The sequence below is a fragment of the Myxocyprinus asiaticus genome, chromosome 36, assembly GCF_019703515.2.
Source record: "Myxocyprinus asiaticus isolate MX2 ecotype Aquarium Trade chromosome 36, UBuf_Myxa_2, whole genome shotgun sequence".
NCBI classification, from domain to species: Eukaryota; Metazoa; Chordata; class Actinopteri; order Cypriniformes; family Catostomidae; genus Myxocyprinus; species Myxocyprinus asiaticus.
In genome coordinates, this window is record NC_059379.1 from 4,777,092 (window position 1) to 4,801,112 (window position 24,021).

Genomic DNA, 24,021 nt, shown 5'->3' on the forward strand with positions numbered 1-24,021 from the left:
TGAAGACAAAGTAGCGTGCAGGAATTCAAAGTAAGATGTCGGCTTGTTAATAAAGCATTGATCGGATGTATTGATTTTACATGACATGACTTTCACAAGGATGTAGCTCACTCACGCACACCTACACCTCCCCCATTACATCTCTCCTGTCATTCCTAGACGGACACCCCCCACCTTTCCGAGATGGCTGTGGTGACAGGACAGTCAGGAGGTCAGGGCACATGTAGATGTTTGTATTACCGCACTTCATTATGCCTGAATTTGGCCATACGAGGGAATCCATCATTTCTGGGTGGCGATGCTGTCTTTCTCTGCCTGTTTCTTATGTCTGAGGCCTGGAAGCTATACAAATGCATCATGGACTTTGACATTAGGGCTTCAGGATGTATATTTGCTCAGGGACGAATAATAAAAGTGGTGAAATTAAATATGGTCAAAAAGTGGAAAATTTACAGCCGTTCTGATAGCACAATCACACACTACGGCTCTGAGTGGCAACATGTTGTTCTCTGATCTACCACTGAGGCTTTGCTGATGAAGGAATGTGTGCGGTTTAATAAATGTATTGGAACAGTGGGCTAAATGCTCTTCAGTTATTGATTGAATGCTAATGTAGTAAAAGAGGTCAGTGAGACCTTCATTAGCGCAAGACAGTTGCTCACATCGGAGAATCTCCACATCAAACACATCAGGAATTATTCATTATAGCCATGTGAATGGGTGGATTTAATAGTGAAGATAAGAGGCAACTCACCATTCAAAAAAATAGCATATGGTAGTCGTAGTTTCCACCAACATTTCATAGTTACTAGTTGGGAAGTGGAAACTTTGAATAAGCCAGCACATATATATATATATATATATATATATATATATATATATATATATATATATATATATATATATATATACAATAACAGTACTAACTATATTATGTTCACAGAAACTGTGGTATAAACTGTGGTAAATTAAAGTAATTTATTTGTCAGCAAATACATGTTCATACATGTCCTTAAAGCCTAGTTAAAAATGCATAACATGCTTTGAGTGATTTAAGCATGTGTTAAATGCATAAAATTATTTAAGTGATTTAAGCTGGTACTTAAATGCATGAAATGCTGTGAATGATATAAGCATGTATTAAGTATGTGTTGAAGCATATGGGTAGGCTAATGCCCTGTTTGTATTGTCATTTAGCATAAGCCTCTACCGTATTTAATTTTTGTACTTCATTTTTGTATTTAATTTCCTTATAAATATACAGTGTGTGTGTGTGTGTGTATATATATATATATATATATATATATATATATATATATATATATATATATATATATATATACAACCCCATCAACCACAGTTTTTTTACAGCCATCAGAATAAAACCCCAAAAGATATTTTTGTATCCTGTAGTGATTATTTTCAACAAACTGGCTACACTAGTAATTTTAAGAGACACATCTGAGACAAAGTTGATACGTAAAACTGAACTGAGGTCTCTATTAAGTCATCTAAGCTAATAAAGTGCAAACAATGAACAATACACTTTCAGCGTGAGGTCCATTTCAGCGCAGGCCTGAGGTTAAGCCCCTCCCACTGGCCTCTGAGTCGGCCCCCCAGCCCGGGGCTCGGCCAATCAATAGCACTTTCCTGTTTTAGAGCAAGGTAATTATGAGGTGGGGAGAGTAGGTGACCTTTCACCTGTTCCACATTACTTTGCTGATATTAAGATAAATTGCCCGATTTTGGGTAAACATATGCTGCAATTCAGGCTGTCAGCGCCGGTTTGCTAAGGGATAATTTGTATTGATCTCTCCGTTTCTTCCCAATTCTGCCTACTGACCTCACGGATAATGAGAGAGAGGGAAAGAGAGAGAGAGAGAGAGTAAAGTGCTGGATATGGCCATATTGTCACCATTGCTTCTCCGATTGAGAGTGTATCTGGAAGCCTGGCGTATGTCAGTGGCAGAGTGTTTTGCTTACGTCTTCATTTGTCATCCATTTTCTGTTTGTTTGTTCTATCCATCCGGAAAGGAATGGGGGGGTTGTACACAGTTTAGCACTCAAGCATAACTGAGCATGTTAAATCAAATCAGGCTCACATCTCTTACAGGACTGTTATGAATTATGGAGCCGCCCATATAACGAGGAAATGTGTTTGCTAATGAGCTAGCATGCTTTTCAGGCCGAGTGAATGAACAGAAGGGTTTGCGTTTGATGGATGATAAATCTAAAGCTCCTTGGGCTGGTCATCATGTTTTAGTTTTTTTTTTTTTTTCACCCCTCATTTGTAAAAGAGAATGTTAAGCACAATCTGTCAGGTACTTAACATGAAACAGACTCACAATTCAGATTTGAGAGTGTATGTTTATACAGTGGGGTTAAAGGTCAGCAGGGTTGGAAGGGTTACTTTTGAAATGTATTCCCCTACAGATTACAGAATACATGCTGTAAAATGTAATTTGCAATGTATTCTGTTAGATTACTCAAGGTCAGTAATGTATTCTAGATACTTTGGATTACTTCTTCAGCACCGGTAGATTTTTTCACTTGTTTTGACTATAAAAACTCTGCCAGTACAGTAAGACAAAATTCACGTTAAAAATACATTCTCTGAAAAACCGAAATATCTTATGCAGTGTTGTTTTTAAAACAAGATCAATCAAATTGATCTTGTTTTAATGATTTTTAGATATTTTTACAGGAAAACAGTACCAAAATTATTATCAAGTATACGATTTTTGCCCTAACATCAAAGGTCTTACTAGAAAAAAAGAAATGATGATCCAACGTGAATTTTCTTGATTATTTAATATGAATGTGCCTGGTAACGTGCAAATAAAGCAGCTAGAAATAGCATTTTAGCTTAGCGTAAAGCTGACAATTTACACAAGGTTTATTTCTATTTCTTCTGCTCCAAAATTACTTCAAACTTACTTCTCTGTCTGCTCGTATGAATGTAACACATCATAAAAAAGTGTTTCACCGCTGTTCAAATGCACTTTGGATCGCATCATTTATATGTATAAATGTTTTCCATCTGAAAGGACGAAATATTAAATGAAACAAATGACAATAAAATGCAAAGTAATCTCTTCAGTAATCAAAATACTTTTTGAATGTACCTGTATTCTAATTACCAATGATTTAAATTGTAACTGTAGTGGAATACAGTTACTTATATTTTGAATTTTAAATACGTAATCCCGTTACATGTATTCCGTTACTCCCCAACCCTGAAAGTCCAGTTGCGAAAATGCTTCTATTTTAAATTTTTACATTATCTCATGGTGTAAATTTTTAAATCCCAGATTATTAATGTGGGTTCAGACTTTTGAACGGTTCTGTAGATATGTTGGTGTGCATGGTTGTCTTGGGTTTGTGTGTGCGTCTGTATGTGTGTGTGTCTTCATATATTTCAAGATTGAGTGTTTTGACCTTGTTCTCGCAGACTGTATATATTGTCATTCTTCAAAAGTGACACGCTAGAGGGCCGCAGATACTAAACTGTGACATGTTTTTATTTAGCAATAAGAGAAGCATCCCATAGTAACAGCACAGGGAAGTGACACTATTGCAATCAATCACAATAAAATACAACTGAACAGATTCACAAAGTTATACGGTGAAGAAAGCTTAATTTCTTAATTAAATTCACTATGTAGAAATAACAAAAAGTCTACTTTATTGTTGGTCATATATAGGTCCACATGGATTCTGTGCACTGTTTTGCATCTGCGCTGATTTAAAAAAAATAATAATAATTATAAAATAATAATAATAATAATAATAATAAAAAAATTAAAAAAAACTATCTGTGCTTGCATTCCAGACGTCTGTTACATCCCATGATGATGATGAGTGTGTATCTTTGGCTATGGTAATGAATGGCTTTCTGGCTGTTGCTCTCTATTACTTTGTCTAATTATCCTTAACTGCTGCAAGCTTATCTCCGCCCCACCTCCACGATCAAGAACTGTTTTTCCACTCTTTTTTTTTCTTTCTTTTTTTTTTTTCTACATCTTCTACAAACACAAATCAGAGAGGGGAAACATGATAGATTTAAGATAGATGATAGTGATTCAGAACAGTGCTGTCCATCTCTGGATTGCATAAGTGTTTTGTTTTTGTTTTTTAAGGGAAAGAAGAATGTCCAACTGTTGTCACACATACTACGAAAACAAAAACTTTGAAAGGAAATGTATTTCAACACCGATTGCACATTGTTCCTGAGCTGATCCAGTGAGATATGGCAAAAAACTAAAGAGGAAAAGCATCAGAGAGCATTTTGAGTTTAATGCAGCATAATAAAAACAGGAAAATATTCATTTGTTCTAGCCCGTCTGTTGAATTTCACTCTAAATGAGGTCAATTTCCATTGCAATTATGACCGTTTTCCTGCAACTTGCCCAATCAACAATTGTAGTAATAGTTCACTTTCCTTTACCGAAAATAGGCCATCTTCATAATTATAATTTCTTTGAACAAGCCTGAAACATAATCCGAGTGAAAGAGAGACACATTTGTTACTGTCATCGAGAGAAAGATGCAAGCAGCTGCAATTAAGAACCACAGATGCTTCTCGCAAGAAAAATGATGTGTAAAAATTAAATCATCCAATCATAATACCCAATACAATGCCATGCCACTAGAAGTAACTTGGTAAAACTGGCAAGTTTAGACAGACTTGACTGAATCTATGTTTATATGATATTAAAAAGGCTTATGCTTCAATACTCAATTAGTTTTGTAGACAAATATATGTGATTATGATTAGTCTAAAATGTGGAAAGTATAGTCATAACAAACAAAATAAGTAACTGTGTGCAAACCTTTTGCTGGTAGTATATGAAACATTTTATTAAACCAATTACTGGTGACTACATGAAGTAGACCAGGTGATAAACACAGAGTGAACCAAAAGGATAAAATTAAACCAATTGTAAGGATTCAAAGTTAAAAAAAAAAAAATACAAATAGTAATAATAATAAAAAAAAAAATTTAAAACAAAATAGATGAATGGACATCTAAAGGGGAGAAATAAGCTGATGGCTGACTAGTTTTGTCCTATTACAGTGCTTTGAATTGAATTTCAAGCTTGATGTGAGCGCAAAAGAGAGGACTGGTAAAAAAAAAAAAAAAAAAAAAAAAAAGGGGATTTTCGGAGAACACAGAAAGCCTGAGCTCCTCGACATGGCGGCGCTAACTTCTTCATTTTATTGCCAGCTGTCTCAGAGGAAGCTATTTCATCTATGAGAAATTCAGATTCTCTGGAAATTAAAATTTCAAAGATCTGCAGCGTGAAAAAAAAGGGTGTTGGAGAAAAAAAAAATCAATGGAGGCAGATCAATGCTCATAGAAATTTCATGAACTTTGAACCGATACAGGCATGATGATGAGAGAGACGGGGGGGGGGGGGGGGGGTATTCGAGCCACCGATAAAGTGTCGACAGGACAAGAGAGGCCCACTCTAGCGATCTAGGCCGCTCATATTTTATTTCCTTGACAGAAATTACATTTCAAATCTATTTCTGTAACAAGGAAGGTTAAAAATGACCCTCACCCCCTCTGTTTCTCATCTCATCCTACTTTTGTCAGCATTCTCCATCCTATGCATCCATGCAACTCACCTCAAACGGTGCACTTAAACGGCCCGCTGATATCAATACAAATCGGATTCCGTCTCCGTCGATCACAGGCGCATATTAATATTGTAAAATGAAGATCAATATGTGGATGGAGGGGGGCTAGAAAATCGATGGCCGCAAAATTATTGCTGCATTTTCGTCCTCATTTGAGATGAGTTGTGTTTTCCTCCGCCAGTCAATACTTTGCGGCGTCTTTCATTAATCTATAAATAAATTTGCAGATAAGTTTGGGGCATACGGGTTAGGGACAGGTCAGAGGGGTGAGGAGACCAGCAAACAGGAAGATGTTTGGGAATGAGAGCGAGAGCAGCCCATCCATTAGAAGTAGTTCTGGCCACTGGAGCATGACTAATTTTTCTGACTTAGTGAGGACAAACCTATTTAAAGCTGCCAGAGGAAAAAAAAAATGGACCCAGCCAAAATAGCAACCAGAAAGGCCAATTATACCCAAATCACCCCTCTGCAAGTCTCTTTAAGGAGAGTGGGTTCATTTCACCCTTCCAGCACATGCAGAGGTTGGCTGAATCTTTTTTGGACTGCAGCTTATTATAGAGTTGTACCTTGTCACAATATTGCATTAAAATATCGCAACAATCCCCAAAGGTGTGACATTGCTCACAATAATGGTGCAGTCCTCTCTGAAGTAATAATATTTCTCAAAGAACTTGCCTGAGAAGAAATATTCTCATCTGCTGAGGAGGGACTGATACCTCAATTGCTGGTTCTAGTTATTAGTGAGCAGTTCCACAATACGCCTGTATCATTACGATAGAGTGCAATAGCCACCACCCACTTTTTTCAACGGCTTTGGTTTTGGAAGAATTTTACCTTTCATTTTCATGTGTGTTTCAAAATTGTATTCCATTAAGACTTCTATTTGTTGAGTTAGAATATTATACAATTTTATTCTAAGAAAAAGGGTTTAAATAAATCAGAAAAATGACAAATGTGCAAGACTGATCATTACGTCTTATCACCATGTCTTTTATAAGGGAATTAAGCACTCATCCTACAAAGCATTGCAAATGACGTAATCAAATTACAGTATTCACAACTCGCAACAATAGACCAAGGCCATGTCCACACTAATATGTTTTCGTTTTGCTATGTTTATTCCTCTCATCCACATAAGAATGCCGTTTTCCTCCACCGAAAACAGAGTGTTTCGAAAGCGCTCTCCATTACTGCATACTTTAGGTAAACTATAAAATGTAACAAATTAAAAACGGAATATTCAAACAAAAACAGATTGCTGTGAATGTGGTCTAAGTCAAGTGAAACAAGATGAATTTAATTATGTCGTTTGCAATACTACATGGGAGTGGCTGGACACTGATTAGTCAGATTTCTGGGATTCCCACTTGATTGATCTCTATTTAGGATTATGGGTAATGTAGTATTTCACTGGGAATTCAGCAATTATACTTTTTTTTTTTTTTTTTTTTTATTTATTTATTTATTTATTTTTTAATACGAAGTTGAAAAGTTGTCATTTAGCAACCTCAGAGCGCATAGTAACTCTGTCTAGAAAGGCATATATGTTATTGCTAGGCCCATATGGAATCCACTTACTTTCTTTGAAAAATTTGTGGAATTTTGCAGAAGAGATTTAAACATAGCACTACACTCTTATTGGTAGCTTATAATATCATGATATTAGCCAAAATATGTAATAAAGAAACATGTTAGGGGGGTAGGGAATGCGTAGAATTTTTATGAATGACATTTGTCGCAGTTCTGCAGAAATTTGCAAACTGTTCTTCGGATTTCTGTGTGCATATTCTGTCTGGCCTTGGTTATCGCTAAAATTTAATTTATCTATAGGGAAAATGAGTGGAATTCATTCAAGTGCATTTTAAGTGTGGACGATGGCTTGTTATACGAAATGCAGTGAACAAGTGGAGGATGGAAAGAAAGAAAACAATTCCTGGACTGCATTCAAGCTCCTCTGTTTACATTTCCTCCCTGCTTCTGATGACTTCTGGTGTGCACATGTGTTTGTATATGTGTGTGTGTGTGGTTCCAGTCCTATCAGATACAGCTCGTGCCTGGCGACGCCAAAGGCAGTGGGTAGGGATGAGTGTCTGATGGACAGATAGCCCAGAGCAAACGGTCTATAGATAATTCGCCGATATGCCGTTTCATGTGGCACCGTTTAGATTTGTTTACCATCTTCCCTGCTTACAAAGACCCCACTAGAAGATCTTCCTCTTCAAGCAATATTGGACTTCCTTGAGAAGTGGATGAGTCTTTTGAAGTAGACGATGCAGATTGGAACTGTAGAAATGGTCTGGGTTAAAAAATCAAAAAAAAATCCACTCTACAATTTTAAATGCTTGCGTCAGAGGTTAATCACCTCTAAATGTCAGTAATTAGTCTAATGAAGACCTGCGTTTGGTTCCAGCATGCACATGTATGTGTGCCAGGATCTGAACAGGTATCTTTAACGTGGCAGTAGGCCGAGTGAGTGAAGTCTCGGGATGACCCCTTTGTCCTTTTATGCTATGATAAATGACCGTCTCCTCCTCTTTGTGTTTTGTCAGTTTCGGTGCAGTTGAGTCAATACCTTCACCTTGACAAGGAAACTTTGTGATTTATCAGGGCTGCCAGCCAATCAACAGGCCGGGATCTCGGAGCCCATAGAGAGTCAGAGAGCATGCTGTGGTCAAAGTCTCGGGGAGCAGAATGGGGTGACGTTGTCACCACAATGACAGATAAATGGCTCTCGTTAGAAGTGACCAAAAAAGAGGGGTGGGGTCCAGAGACAGAGGGTGGTAAAGCAAGAAATAGAAAGATGGTAAAAAATGCTTGATTGTACAAATAACAGAAAGAGTCCATAGCGGTCAAGGCCGGTTAAAAGATGAAGCATCCTGTCACACTGCAGGTTTGGAAATTAGCAAATAATGTTCCTGAGTCCTGATAAATGTCTGAAAGGCCTCCCTCGCAAATCATTTTTTAACATTTTGATGCATGTCTACAATCCCATCGGAGGGAAGGAAAAGTTTACTAGCCCTCAAATCCACCTTGACAAATGAAGGCTGGTAAGAGTACGATTTCTGTATGAAGTATAGTTCATTTTCGGCAATTCTGGTAAATGGGAGTCATTGATTAGGACAAATAGTCTAGAAGGGTGATAGCTCTTGCCGTACGTCTCCATTCCTCTCTCTTATTCTCTCTCCCTGGCCTCCAATGGAGCGTTAAGTCTGCGGTCACCGGTGACCATGCCTAAATAGAAAGCAATAGCTTTGATGCAATTAGAGTCCAATGTTGAGCTATATTTATGGCTGGTGTCATTGTTCAAAATCGTTTCTAAAAGCGCTCAGGAGGTTTGCCTCCGTTAAAGTGTCTATTAGAGGCAGAGCGGTCACACACACATATATATCTTAATTTATATCTTTTGGTTTCCCCTTGTTAGGAGTCAAAGGAGATCATTGCTGCCTCCGAATTTGGGTCACAAAGACGGATAGAATGTGTTCCTATGCATACTGTACACAGTCATTCCGGTTTGTTTGTAGGGATGGTCCTGCTTTTCTTTTAGGATACTTTTGACTTTAAGTCTCCCTGAAAAGGGCCCACTAAACTGATATGTAAGTGTCAATTCTGATAACACCTCAAAAGGGAACATCTGGATGACGTTTTTAAAATAGCCGGATCAGCTAAAGGAAAGAGCATCTGAGAGTTGAGCGCAGTTGGCAATGGGACAAACATGGTCGTCCAGCTTTGATTTTTTGCAAACCTTCTGACAAGCTGTTCCATGCCAGGCCTGATCAATGGATAACCGATACAGGTATCAGATGGCGCAGCGGTGGCCTTGTGTTACAAAAGACACAATCATACATACATACAAGGTTAAAGCTGAAAAAAACCTTGTGAGACACTAAGAGCCTGAAGCTGTAAATAGCCCTGCTTACACTTATGATCCAAGTGTTAATGGACGGATTGTATTGAATAACACATTGTTTTAGGCCCCGTTCTAGCAGCTCATAAACTAAAGAGACCCTCTTGCATGTTTGCATAACCTTACAGAATGCCGACATCCTGTTTTAGGCCCCCTTTAGTGTCCTCGGGTCTTGGTGGATCTCTGCGGCGTGTTTAATTTCACTGCTGTTTAGCTGTGTCAGTGCGAGTGGCGTTTGAGAGTGCCAGAGGACATAAGGAGCCGTTTTCAGAGTCTGGCTAGAGTAATTTGTTTAAAGAGCATTGACCTCTGAGACAAGGCGGCTCGTGTTGGCTGTGATGGAGGAGAATTATCGACTCTTAAAGTAGCGCGGCACTCTGACAGCAGATTGCTGCCACATCTGAGTGCAACAAAGGACTTTTACGACACCTCAAGCAATGACACCATCATGGACTGGTGAGGAGGAAGTCTGCTATCTCAAAGCTGTTAGGGTAAGTCTAACGAAACCTGTCAAGAACATGTCCCCCCACCCTGTTGCACACAGGAATCAAATTAAAGAAAAGTGAAATTGTATTTTTCTTAAAATCAAGCCTGTTTTTAAGATCTATTAAGCCTTTTTTTTTTTTTTTTGTATATTCATGGCATTTAAGCACTTACTGTATGTGACCACATTCTCATTACTGAAATGCAATATATACAGTATGAACAATATGTACATATATATGTAGTGATGTAAGCTGTTATTTCACCAACGCTCAGAGGAGAAACAACAGTTATTGCAGTTATTGTATCTAAATTGTAACTAACGAAAATACCCTGATGTTTTCTCTAAAAAAAAAAAAAACATAATCTGTGTGTGTGTGTGTGTGTATATATATATATATATATATATATATATATATATATATATATATATATATATATGGCCAACTCTTCATGTATTTAATTTATGCTGATGTAAAGAAAAACTTTATTGCAGTATATTTACCGTAATATGGTAAAAATTACATTTTTACAGTTATGAAAATCTAATGAGAACCATTATGAATAGTGATTAATAATAATGAGGAAAAATGCATCTGAACAAATTAAGGTAAGGTGAATTGTGTGAAAATATGCTTGATTTGTGCAATGTGTTAAATTGTCATAAAAATTGTATACCAATGCAAAAACCCTGAGGTTTTCTATATATATATATATATATATATATATATATATATATATATAATGTTTTTATTTTATTTTTATTTTTTTTTACTATGGAATAACATAAATTAAACAAAATCCAAAATAAATCAAAACTGTTATATTTTAGCATCTTCAAAATAGTCACCCTTTGCCTAGAATTTGCAGACATGTACTCTTGACATTTTATTAATATTTTAATACGTTGGCACAATTATATTTTTGTTTTCAAAACTAATTTCAAACATTTAAGCATACGCCTTCAGATCAAAAGATTTTTAAGATCATGAGAAACATTTCAGTCGTGTTTCAAAGCTTTTGACTGGTAGTGTATCTGTGTTTGTGTATTTTAGAGAAAACATCAGCATTTTTTCACTAGATACAATTTAGATACAATAACTGCAGTAACTGTTTCTCCTCTGAGCGTTGGTGAAATAACAGCTTACATCTCTACACAGATGGCTGTTGCATGCTGGTAATGATCAGTCCTGTGTCTGAGCATTCTACACCCCTAAAAAAGGAGGTCACATCACTGTATTTAATTGGCCGTGGTGTATCAGATGAGAGAGATGGTGGTCAACATGAAATGTTGTAACGCCCAGCAAAAACACTGATTACTCTTTTTTTTTCTTTTTTTTATGATTTTGTGAAATTGCCACCCATTACACAATTTAGCAAATGCACACAGCTAACTGCCCACACACAGCAATGAAAACTGAATGCTTCTAGCATCTCCAGTTCAAAGTGGCTGTTTATGAACTAATTATAGATGTAAACTCTGGCAATTTGTTTCGATCGATAGCACTTACAAGAACTGAAGAGAGAGAAAAAAAGAAAAAAAAATATAAAGAACAAAACAAAAGCAAAATGGACATATGAGCTTTGTTAAAAAAATAAAAAATAAAAAATAAATAAAAAAAATAAGAATAACAAGAATTACAAGCTGTTTTTGATAGAGTTGTATATTTAAGAACATTAATTTGTAAATATGCTTTGTGAAATTTAATTGACTTGTTTGATAAAGCCGGTACATCTGCTGAGACTATTATAGCAGTATGAATTGAATAGTCTATAGAATGTGTGTGATTGTGTATGAGTGTGTGTGTGTTCTTGTGATTTGTCTGTCATTTGTGACCTCAGAGAGAGAGAGAGAGGTGAGGCATTATGGGGATTGGAGTTCAACACATGAGAGGGACGAGTAGTCGGTGACTTCCCATCTTTAATTTGAGAGGATAATTAACAAAGTTCTCAAATTCTCTGCCAGTAATTATATCTGCTCGCTGATGAGCCAGTACAGGGATCAGTGAGGGAAAACAAACAACAAACATCTCATGAAGACAGATAAAGATGGGGGGGGGGGGGGGGGGGGTGACAAAGAGATGCTGGTTTGTCTTTAATTTATATACAGTATAAAGCATTTAATGTATATACTTATAACAGAATGAAATATATACATGAGATGTTGCCTGTTCGACAATACATCTATGTAACTGCAAGTATATAAACACACTTAATGGCAGCACTGGGTTAAGCAGAGCTGTCACTCACACACATTCACGTAATGATGCCCAAGTCTGCGGCCTTACTGTCTACTGTATCTCATAATGTATCCTGTGACTGGCCGATACCACCGAGATATATAGGTATATAAATGTAAAGTATGCCGGATGGATGGATGGATGGATGGATGGATAGATAGATAGATAGATAGATAGATAGATAGATAGATAGATAGATTAGTATAGAACTCTTATACTAGTATATTTTTGTATGGGCAATGATGAAAATGTTTGTCAAACAGTGTTTATATCTGTTGAATTTGACACCGGCTCCTTGTTTTGTGCTTATTAGCATTAGCACGTTTCTTAAAGGTGCAGTCCCTGAGTCTCTGTGGCCTTAACGATGGCAAACATTAATGTCTGAGGGGGCTCTGGTATTAGCCAGCCCTGTGTTCTCGGGTTTCATTATCTCAGGGGCTTGTTGGCCTCTGCCCTGCCCCTGCTGAGAGGGTTAAATGTGGGAGGGGGAGTCGGCCCGCAGCCTCGCTGGGGTTGAGATGGGGAACAGCTGCCTGGGGGGACCAGGGGCCCCTTCCTCACCTCCCTCTTTTATGTCATTCTCTCTCTCTCTCTCTCCCTCTCTCGCTGACATTCCTGAGTGTGAGGGTAATTCCCAATGATTATCTCATTGCCCTACTCAGTTTGCGTTCAGACTGCTTCCAGGTCAAACATGGAGAGACCGTGTAACCTCCAGTATCAGCGGTACCGTGGCAGAGATTACGCACATCTTCCACGCATTCAAACCTGACCAAGATCCAAGGGGGTAAAAACACAATCGCCCACAAAATCCACCCATATACATAAAGCACAACCTTGTCCGCTGGTCAGACACACACAAGCACACTTGAGTAACCTGGGTGGCAGGAAACTTTTTTTTTTTTTTTGTGCGGTGAAGATGACAGGGTGCAGGGGAAATGGTTGGAGATGTGTTGTCATGGTTTGAGATTAACTGGACTTGGAAGTTGCACCCCCCACCTCCATTGCCCTTCTTAGATGGATGAGATATAGGGTTACAAAGAGAAAGAGAGAGGGGGACACGTCCATCTGACACTGGTTTGAGTTCAGCTCTTGTGGATGAAGCCAGTGAAAAGGCCGAGATGGAAATAGAGCTGTACAACAGTGTGGAAATAGGAAGACGTGACAGAGCAATGCAATGGACGGAAATGAAAATGCAGTAAAAATCTAGGAAAATTGGGAATCTGTAGGTACACAAAACAACTGATCCAACTGCAACTCACCTGTATATACAAATCGTCCTGGTGCACCTTTGCAGAACTGCTTCGACTTGTAGGAAAGGGTGACCTCTACAACGCCCGGGATGTGTCTTGGAGGGGTCTGCACTCGGATAGCATGGGGCGTTATGAGCTATGAGAGACAAGTGAGCAAACTTGGTTAGGACTATGCAAAATGTGCCAATTGTTGCTTGGATATATACACCTGGTGTTCTGTGAAAACACTGAACCAATAAACTTCAGAGCTTAAGTAAACTTCAGATCTTAAGTAATGGTAAAGTAGCCTGCCAGGTAGAAACAAACCCCTAAGCCTTCAAAACTGAACCTGGCCCAAACTTGATCCCCCCCCCCCCTGTTTAGAGTTAACGTCAGCAAATAGACCTTAGACCTTGTCTCACACTGAGCTCAGGAAAGGCCAAGGGGCAGGGGTCCTGCTAAAATCACCTCCATATGTCTTTTCCTCTATTCCCTCCCTCATTTTTTCCCCCTCTGAGATATTTCACCCCTAATTGTTCAATTGTTTTGCAAGACCTCATGGTTCGGCGAGGAACGCAGCGGAGGCCTCTGTGGAATTATTGTTGGGCTGTTTAGCATGCAGTTTATCTAACTCCTTATCTGCTTTTGTGATTAAACTAGGAGAAGAAAAATAATAAAATAAAACAGAATAAACAAACTCTTATTGGCTCATCGAGGCTCCAACCAGCAAATACATGCCAGACAGCTTCATCAACTCATAAAGGAACAGACTAACCTGAAGTCTTTATTAGCTTCGAGCTAATTACGATGTAGCTTCTGCATGCCTTTTTTCACTCTTATTTATATGTTTATGTGGCGTGAAATGAACAAAAAGCAAACGTAAAGGAGACAATGAACGGACGATGGCATAATTGCATTAAACCCCTAGAAGCAGAGCTTCATAAACTGTGTATAATCACAGTTTTCACGTAATTACTTTTTATTGAATCTAATGAAGTTCATTAGGAGGCTGTTACAAAAACAAATGGGCAGGCGAATATCTCGTAAACAATGAAATTAATGAGTTATGTTGATTTTGTGTTTTGTGCAAAAGGAAATTCCAGGCTTACCTCGCTCCATACTAGCATGGTGCCGAATACGACTTGCAGTCCATCAAAGAAATTATCGCCAATGATAATGACGGTGGCTCCACCAGTGGTCCAGCCTTCACTTGGGCTGATGGCCTTTATGCACGGCGTAGCTGCTTATAACAGGACACAAAACAAGACTCTTAGGATCACGCTTCTATTCAGACACATGCTAGCCACATAGAGATAGGATAATGAAACTCCAAAATAAACAAAGCATGAATGATTTGGGTCACGTTAAAACAAAAGCAAGCTGTTGTAAATCAACGCTTCTGTGTTGAAATCAGCCATTAAAACCAGTGGCCAACACAATGAGACAAAAAAAGAAAACATTGACTGGTGACCCAAATGGCAATCGAGCAAATGAACGGGCATTCGGAGGGATCACAAAGGTGAATACGGCCGTTACTGATGATTAAGCACCATGCGCACTAGGCCCGTCGATTTATCTGTCCTACTTTCACAGATCTGAGATCAGTCAATCAAAAGGTTGAGGTGCAAAGCATAGGTGGCGGGCGCGCAATAAAGCAGGACTTCGATTTTTCATGCACCCGCTAATTGGGTTGAGCCTTTTTATCTGCAAACTTCGCCTCTGGTTTAGAAACTTCCAACCTCCACCTCTCTTACAAGCCTTCATCTCTCTCTGTCTCTTATCATTTGGTTATAAGTACTTTTTGTCTTTTTTGTGGGGTCTGTAAAATCAGATTATAAAGGAAATGAGACAGCCTTAGCATAAACTGGTTTACGTAAATGGCTCTCCCAGATAGGCCAAATTGGTTATTAGCTGTTTAGCTGGTCAGCCAGCTGATTTCCCAGCCTAACTAACTTCCAAGTGCCCAAACCCCCTCTAAATCCAGCAAACAAGATCAGCCTGACCAGTTTTGGAGACCAGCTAAGACCAGCAAACTAGCTTAGACTGTTTAACACCGTTTTTGAGATTAGGATTCAAATTGGCTATCATGCTAACTGTGACGTGCACGTGTTATTAATCGTGGGAATGAGGTTGTGGCTCTGACCCCGCCTATGTTGTGAAGTTAGCCAATGGCTCATTAGCATTCATTATTGTACTGCCTCCCCTCACCCCCATGGAGTTAAGAGGTCCTATCACAGTAGTAAGCGGTCGGAGGCCCTGGGCGACTCAGCCCCCTGTTAGCGTTTTGGTGCTGTGCTCTTTGATCAGATTTTCCTCTTCATTCTGTTGACTTTGTTTCTACCACCCGCCTCTGAATCACCTTCTGAATACGAACTCCCATGCAAAGAGAGTGCAGATAGGAAAACACGCCATTAATACTCTCCAACACTTCAACCGCAACAGTAGCCCTTCACCTTGAGGTGTTTTAATTTTATTTTGTCGCTTTCCCTCCCCGCTCCCTTCTTTTTTTTCCATGGAAAAATACAATGGCATTGTGCTTTTAGATTTTAAGGTCTCAGAGAGGTTATTAATAATGCACAGAGGATGGTTGGCCTCTTTAGAAAATCGCTCCGCTTGGAATCTCTGCCTTCCATTAAAATTGTCTGACATAATTTTCATCAGCCCACAAGCTCTGACATCATTTTATCACCAAAAAATATTGATTACTTGTGTCAATACTAATGCTTCTCACACAGGTCTGTTTTTTTGGCGGGGAGGTTTCTGTCCTACTAGCTTAATAAACTGGCTACCTAATTGGGAGTCTCTCCCAGTATTGGCAAGTCTAATAGTTTTATTATTAATAATAATACAATTAATAATAATAATAATAATAATAAATATTCTTATTATTAATACTACTACTACTACTACTACTACTACTACTACTACTAATAATAATAATAATAATAATAATAATATATTAACATATTTACATTATATGAATATTATAAATAATATATTAATTATGATATTATATTAATCTTAAATAGATATTTAACATTTTTCAAAATGTCGCTTGCCTGTAGGTTATTGTGGGTGTTCCCAGGGTGTTGCTATGCAGTTGCTAAGGAGTTCTGGATGGCTGCTAGTGTGTTGCTAAGTATTCTTTATTGTATTCTAGGTGGTAGCTGAGTGGTTGCTTAGAGACTTGCGCCACTTTGATATTCTGGTCTGTAGATATGGCTCATGTTCCTTGATTAATGTAAGTCTATAGGATTTTTTCACTTGTTTTATCATCCACCAGGTGAAAATCTTAATTTATATCATCTTAATGGCTCATTGATCCTTAACAAGCTCCACAAATTGAGGTATCACTCATGGTTGAAGCACAAAGAAAGTGTAATATTTTGAATAAGAGGTTTGTTCAAATTCCTAACCCTAAAATATGAGCCTAAGCAGGCACCACCTGCTATAATTAATAAATTATAAAAAGTTTAGTACCATTACATGAGGTGAATCTGTGGGGTTAAGCCCTTGTGTGGGCAGTTCTTTCTCTCTCCTGTCTGCTTCTCTGCTGTTCTACCAGTCCTAGTTAATCAACATTAGGTATTGTTGTGTAGAACAGCCCAGACAAGGCAGTTCTCTTTGTTTGCCTTAATGTTGGACTAGTGGAGGTTATATTTACTCATTCTTCTCAGCTCCCAGGGTACCAGAAGCCCTGAGCTCACTCACTCACTCACACGCACGCACACACACACACACACACACACACACACACACACACACACACACACACACACACACATATACCCAGACTCTAGGAGCTTGCCCTTAACTAGAGATGTTGACTTCATGCTTATAAGTTCATACAAATTTTCATTGCTGAGGCTTGGGAATGACATTTGCTTTTCTTAATTGCAGGCAGAGCGTTTAAAAGAGGATCAAATCTCCAAAGACAGACATGAGTCCTCAAAGGGACTGACCTTCATCAGCGCAACCAATTATAGCAAATCATTCACCAAAAATTACAGTAAACAAATTTACTTTGTGTAGGTGAGCAGAAGGAAGGGGGCGATGGGGTGGTGGGCGATGGGGTGTGGGATAGGGGGTACATGTATGCGTGAGTGTGTATGCGCTTGTGCGAGGTGAGAACAGGCCCACAAGAGGGGCAGTCTGGCAGCTGTGGCCTGAGATCACAGCGCATTGCCTCGGAATTTGCAACGCTCCCCCCGACCCCCCTACCCAACCCCAGAAAAGCATGACTGCAGGCTGACAGTCATCTCCCCCTCCGCTGTAGAGCATTTGCATACATTCGGCGTGAATATAGAGAGGAAACATGTGTTGAATGGGAAGTATAATGGAGTGAATTACACAGCCTGTGTTCGTCAACTAATGATATACGTGCGAAATGCACTCAAGCTTATGATAGAAACTGGAGAAAACAGACATGGTCTATGGCGGCACGGTGAGGCCTAGTTCAACACTCGACTAGGAAGTGACGGGCAGGAACGTGGTTTAAACGAGAGAATAATTTGGCAGCTCTATGGCTGTGTATGGAATAGAATGTAGAATACTACTCTTACTATTTCTGCAAAATATATACAGTAGTGTGTATTCTGTGCACAATATGCAAATTGTGCAGTATACAACTTACATGACTTGATCTTCCATTTCTAGTTTGACAAATGAACTGGTAGTTATTAGAGCCACAATTCTTAACATCTCTATGTGGACTCATTCTTTGAGAAAACTACCAATGTTTACAACAGTTTTACACAAAGTGGAATTATGCAACAGCGTAGCATTCTACTGTTTAAAATTCTATTGTGGCATGACTAGTACTATTCCACGATGTTGTAAGGAAACTGAAAACTGAATTCTGTGGATGTGGCCGAAGTAAAAAAATAAATAAATAAAAATAAATAGTATTCCATCGCAATCATAGCTTCTGTTTTGGCAAGGATGTACATTTTATCAAATTTATAAAGCGTGTCAAAAAGTTAGAAAAAGATTCGAAAAAAATGGAAAATTATTAAATTAATACTTCAAAAAAGCTTACGTGTGTATGTTTGCATGCATGCATGTGTAAATGCATTCTTAGTCTAAAATTTGGTGGCGTCTACCATCATTTTTTTATGCTCTGAGAAATCAGTGGCTTTGTTCCGACAGGCTTTCTCTGCCTCAAGTGGATGGTCAACAAGAAAGAGTGTGAGCATGTGTTTTTTCCCGTGTGTATTGTTTACAGAACACCACAGCGTCTCAGTGTGAGGCTTTAATCAGACTTGAATCGCCTTCCATGGCAACATGGTGGCCGTCGCATTTGTCAAATTTTTCGTTGCACTCCCAAATATTGAGGCACTCTAACAGGTCCCATCCTGTATACGGCAACCTTCCTTTGTTCCAGCGCGTAAAATGTCTTGTAATTGTGCAGGGGATGTCCAGATGGCAGGCTGATCCCGGAGCTGATGGGATTAGAGCTCTTACCTCACGTCGGCCCATCTGTCCCCTCTAACTGGCTATGGCCTCACAGACGCCGGCCGCTCGTCTTTATTGCATAAACCTAACAACATTACCGCCACTTGGTATGCAAATCAAGCTCAAGCTGTAGGCCCAGACCGGAGGGGGTGTGAGCTGAGTGAGAGAGACTCACTTTTGCTTTCTCTAAACCAGTGGTTCTCAACTAGGTTTGCTTCAGGACCCATTTTTATATTGGCCATCAAGTGGTGACCCAAGACAATGTCGAAATTGTTAGCATACAAAAGTAAAACCAAAAATCCCTTTAAATAAATTATTGAAATGCATTATATTACCATGAACTCCACAGGCCCAACAAAATTAAAAATTATTAACATACTGTAATGGCAAATTGGAAAATGTCAGTTTTGTTTTCTAAATGTCTCTTGATTTAATATTTTTTTTTTTATTTTATTTTTTTTTTATGGCCTGTATTTAATATAGTCTGGGTTATATTTATAGTAGTGATGGGAAGATCAGATCATTTTACTGGATCTTTGAGTCTCGTTCAGCAAAATGAACGAATCTTTATTCAAGTCGTTTCATTCATTTGAGCAGAATTAAATATAATGTAAAATTTTCAATTGCCAAATCCCCCCCAACACGTCTACTTACGCAAACTTTGATTATCGTCCCAATAAGGAAAAAAATTATAATGCAGCCAAGGACAAATTATGAGAAACAGAAAGATTAGTTCACCTCTGGAATCTTCTTGTATGAGTCGTTCGTTCTTTTGTCATGTGACAGCCGTGTATGCTATGCACACACAGGAAACAGAAATGTTTAGTTCACCTCCTGAGTCATTTGGTCCGAGTCGTTCGTTCTTTTGTCATGTGACAGCTCATCAATCATTTCTGTTTCCTGTACAGCGCCTTTGCGGTTTTCACATATCAAACGAACGGAGGTTGCGCAATGCGCATGCGCGGGCAATACAAAATGAACGAATCATTCTCTGAGACTACTCATTCATCTGAGTCAAATAAAAGATTCGTTCAAAATGAACGAATCTTTCATGAACGACCCATCACTAATTTATAGTACTTTGATATGATATTCGAAGATAATGTAATGTCATGTATTCTGCCTAATTTGGCTAGCTTCTATCAGGTTGCGGATGCTTTTGAACCAAAATACCGTAGAGTTTGATTGGACAAACAGCCTTTGACGTCTCCTCCCTTTTAAAAGTTGATGAGTCTATTTATATAGCTACCATAACTATGCATGATTATATGCATTTTATTTATAAGCATTTAGCATTGTCTGTCCCTGCTCTCTGCGACCCTCCAAATTTCTTACTCTATTGCAGGTTAGCTTTCATTGAATTAACGCTAGATGGCCGTGTTGTTTCCAAATTGGGGAATATGTCTCTGTGCGCATGTGTGGACCATGGAGGGGGGTTTGTTGATTGTGTATGTTGTGTCTGGCTATGTGCAGATGGGGCTGTTTGGATCTCAGTCTGTGTGCACGTTTGCATGCACGTTTGTGTGAATTTGTACATATGTTTCTGCATGGAGTATCTAAATGGTGCTAATGCAAAAGAAACCCTCCTATAGTGCACGATTGCCTCTCCCTCCTCCCTCAGGTTTCAGTCTCCAGCTGTAAATAATGAAAGGGGCTCATGTGCTCTGAGAGCAAAGCAACGGTGAGGGTCCACTGGGCCATGCGAGAGGGAATTACTTTAAGTTGAAGATCAGAAGACAGAGTAAATTCACTGTCCAGGAAAATTCACCCGAATTAGATGATTAGATAAAAGACGAGAGGGGAAAACAGTAGGACCTCCCAGTGGCTGGTCTCTAGCTCTTTCTTGCTCTCTCGGCTAGCATAATCACTTACAAAAATGTGTTTCTAATCTAAACCACCCTGTTTCTGAGGAGCAGGCCTGGACTTGACCGCAAATATGGATGAATTTATATTTTACGACTATATGTGCTGTGCATATGTGTGCTAGAGGGTCTTCCACACCATAATGGAAAAGAGTTGACAGGTTGAACCTTTGTCTAGGTTCTTATCTCACTACAATTCTTCCACTCATAGCCAAACCATACAAATGATAAGTCTTAAACATTCTGGAGAGTTTAAAGAAGTATTACACTCTAAGTTTGAGTGTTCTGCAACCGTCAGAAGTTCGGAAGCTATTTCTTTTCATTTTAAAGGCCCCCTGGTCACACATAAAGGGGTAGATATTAGATAGGAAGCTGTAATATTCGCTATGGCCCAAATTTGTCATCAGGGGCAGGTGAAACAGTAGGTAACTAAGTGGTGAGAGTGTGTGCGAACGTGGCCGGTGGGTGTTTTAAAGGAGGTGAGCTTTTAAAACAGTCGGATATTTAAAAGAGTTGTCTGGAATATCTCCACCACTTGTTACAGTGCTGTCAGAGTTCACAGTGTGAGAGAATTAATTTGTTTAAATTTGACGAGGTTTTATCTATAACCAGAATATCAAGTGTGGTACTTAATAACAGGTACAAAAGAATAGTGGGAGGAAGTTTGCAACTGGGTGTTCTCTCATGATTCAGGAAACTATATATTTTTTTTCCTTTCCTTTACAAACCTTTCCTAACCTTTCCTTTCCAAAACTTCTCAAACCAAATAATACTAATTAAATAGTCTAAAAAAAGAACTTTAATTCCTTTTTGTTTCATTTTATTTCCTTTTCTTATTATTTTTCCTTTCCTTTCATTTCCAAATTATATAATGATTAAATTTAGTTTACATTCTTCCTCTATGCTCTTCCAATTTTAACATAAAATCACTGTAATCTGACCCCAGATAAACCATAAGATGGTTGTAAACACAGTAATCAGGGCTAATAAAAAGATTTACAATAAAAGAGGGGCTGCAAATCTGGCTTTGGAGAAGGATATCCTCAGCAGTGTTTGGGTTGGGCCATGTTTTATTTTTTTTTTTCTCTCAGTCTCATGGGACTCAGGCAGACGAGGGGAGAGGCCTCAACCTTCTTAATTGCTCTCCTAATTAAAGGCGGTTGCTAAGGAAAACACACCTACTATCAAGCGACTACAGCGCAGAGAAAAACAATACGTCAGGATACCAAACACTTCAGGGCTCAGGGCGCAAATGTTCAATTATGATACTCCTGTACTGCATTTTCGTTGTTAGTGCAAGAACCGGGAGAGTAAAAACAAATATTTTTGTGGGTTTTTATGTCTCACAAGAGCAGAGAATTGATTCGATTTCTCTTGTATCATTAAATAATACTGGTGCTTAGGTTGATATGGTAATTACTGGCAGATTAAGACAAAGAAAATACTAATGTTGTGTTTTAAAATGAGCAGAGATTATCATCTGTTTTAATTATTTAATGATAAACTCCAGTATTTATGGACCGATATTTCTTTTCTTTTTTTTTTTAAACAAATGTGTTATATATATATAATGAAACTCATAAGCCACCTCATTGAAATATAGACTTTGAAAATGCAGCCCAAATCATTCACAAAAAACACACAACAGCATTAATTATAATAACAATATTAATAATATTATTAATAATAATAATAAATTAATAGTGATGAAGCAGGCAGCAACATTACTGAATGAAATCTAACTAAAGGTTTGAAAATGCTATTCAGTGAATGGAGAAAGTTTGTTTTCCAAAAGACGATCTAGACAACATGTTTCCACTAAAGCTTTGCTATTCATGTTCCATGGATGAACTAAATGCAAATTGTGAATGTGGATGACTAAATGATTGTGAGCTAAAATGAGAGGAAAGGAAAAGGTAAAAAGAAAAGAACGAGAGGGAGAAAGTGAGGGAAGCTCTACAAATAATAGTGTAATGGGAAATGTGCCTACCATTCTCCAGATAAGGAGTGGCCGTACCTTCTGAGGGGTCAAGACGGCGGGCTCTTCTGCCGTGTTTTGAGTTGTTGTGGACGAACATGTTGTCCGACACGGCCAACACGTGACCGTCCACGTTAACTGTTGTGGATACAACGACCTGTGAAGAAAATGCAAATATGGTTTGAATGCATGTTCAATTTGTGCATTGGCACTTCGAAGTTTGTGAAGAAGACCATAAAGATGCATTGTTTTGCATTACAATCTTGCTGTAAAATCTTCTACTGAAATATCTGTACTTGTTGTGAATAGAATTTTACAACTAAATGAATTGTTTAGCATTCAAACAATTTTGAAAATCGTCATTGCATCTAAATCGAAACATGATGGATCACTGATGTACAATAGTTCAACTTCGATTTAGAGTCCGTAGAGCTGTATTGTTTCAAATAATCTTGTGCTTGTTTTCCCACCGAAAATTTTGACTTGAATTAAATAGGCCTTTATAACTAAATTAATTGGTCATCATTCCACCAATTTTGAAAATCACCTCCAAATTAAAACATGACAAATTATTGCCATGCAAATCTTCATATTTGCTGCATAGTACGTAATGATAAATCGTTTTGCATTACAATATTGTTGCACATGTTTTTCCTGACAATTTTTTTTTTTTTTAATTTTATTTTATTATGTGAAAATATCTTTATTAATAAATGAATAGTATGCCATTCAAAAAGTTTTGAAAATCAACATTGCATCCAAATACAATTCTGTAGAAGTCATAGAGATGTGTTGTTTAGCATTAAAATATTTATATGCATGTATTTCCTTTCAACATTTTTTACATGATGTGAATAAGCCTTTATAACTACATTAATTGTTTGTCATCTAAACAATTCTAAAAAAAAACCTATATAGCTTCCAAATTGAAACATTTTGAATTATTGCCATACAATATTTCAAATTTGAGTTTGAGAGATGCATTAAAATCTTGTTGTGGATGTTTTTACTGAGAAAATTAGCATTTTCGTGTGAATAGGACTTTATAACTAAAGGAGTAGTTTGGCATTCAAACAACTACAAAACTGACATAGTTTTCATAAAATATTTAAAATTCGGTCAGGAGTTCGTAGAGATGCTTTTTTTCACATTAAAATCTCACTATGCATATATATCTTGTCGAAAAATCATACTTGCTGTGATTACGCCTTTTATAACTAAATGAATT

General features: G+C 38.0%; 1 protein-coding gene across 13 annotated transcripts in view; it reads right to left on the bottom strand.

The window, feature by feature from the left end:
- LOC127427303 (transcription factor COE3-like) overlaps positions 1-24,021 on the bottom strand; it is a 109,919-nt gene that overhangs the window by 17,321 nt on the left and 68,577 nt on the right. For 7 of the 13 annotated variants that reach the window (XM_051674817.1, XM_051674816.1, XM_051674827.1 and 4 more), the window contains exons 8-10: positions 22,806-22,950; positions 14,609-14,742; positions 13,530-13,656 (exon numbers count right to left, since the gene is read on the bottom strand). In XM_051674817.1, coding sequence (XP_051530777.1) covers positions 13,530-13,656; positions 14,609-14,742; positions 22,806-22,950 — 406 coding nt within the window. The remainder of the gene's footprint in view (positions 1-13,529; positions 13,657-14,608; positions 14,743-22,805; positions 22,951-24,021) is intronic. The other 6 variants (XM_051674823.1, XM_051674821.1, XM_051674820.1 and 3 more) reach the window with 2 other exon arrangements.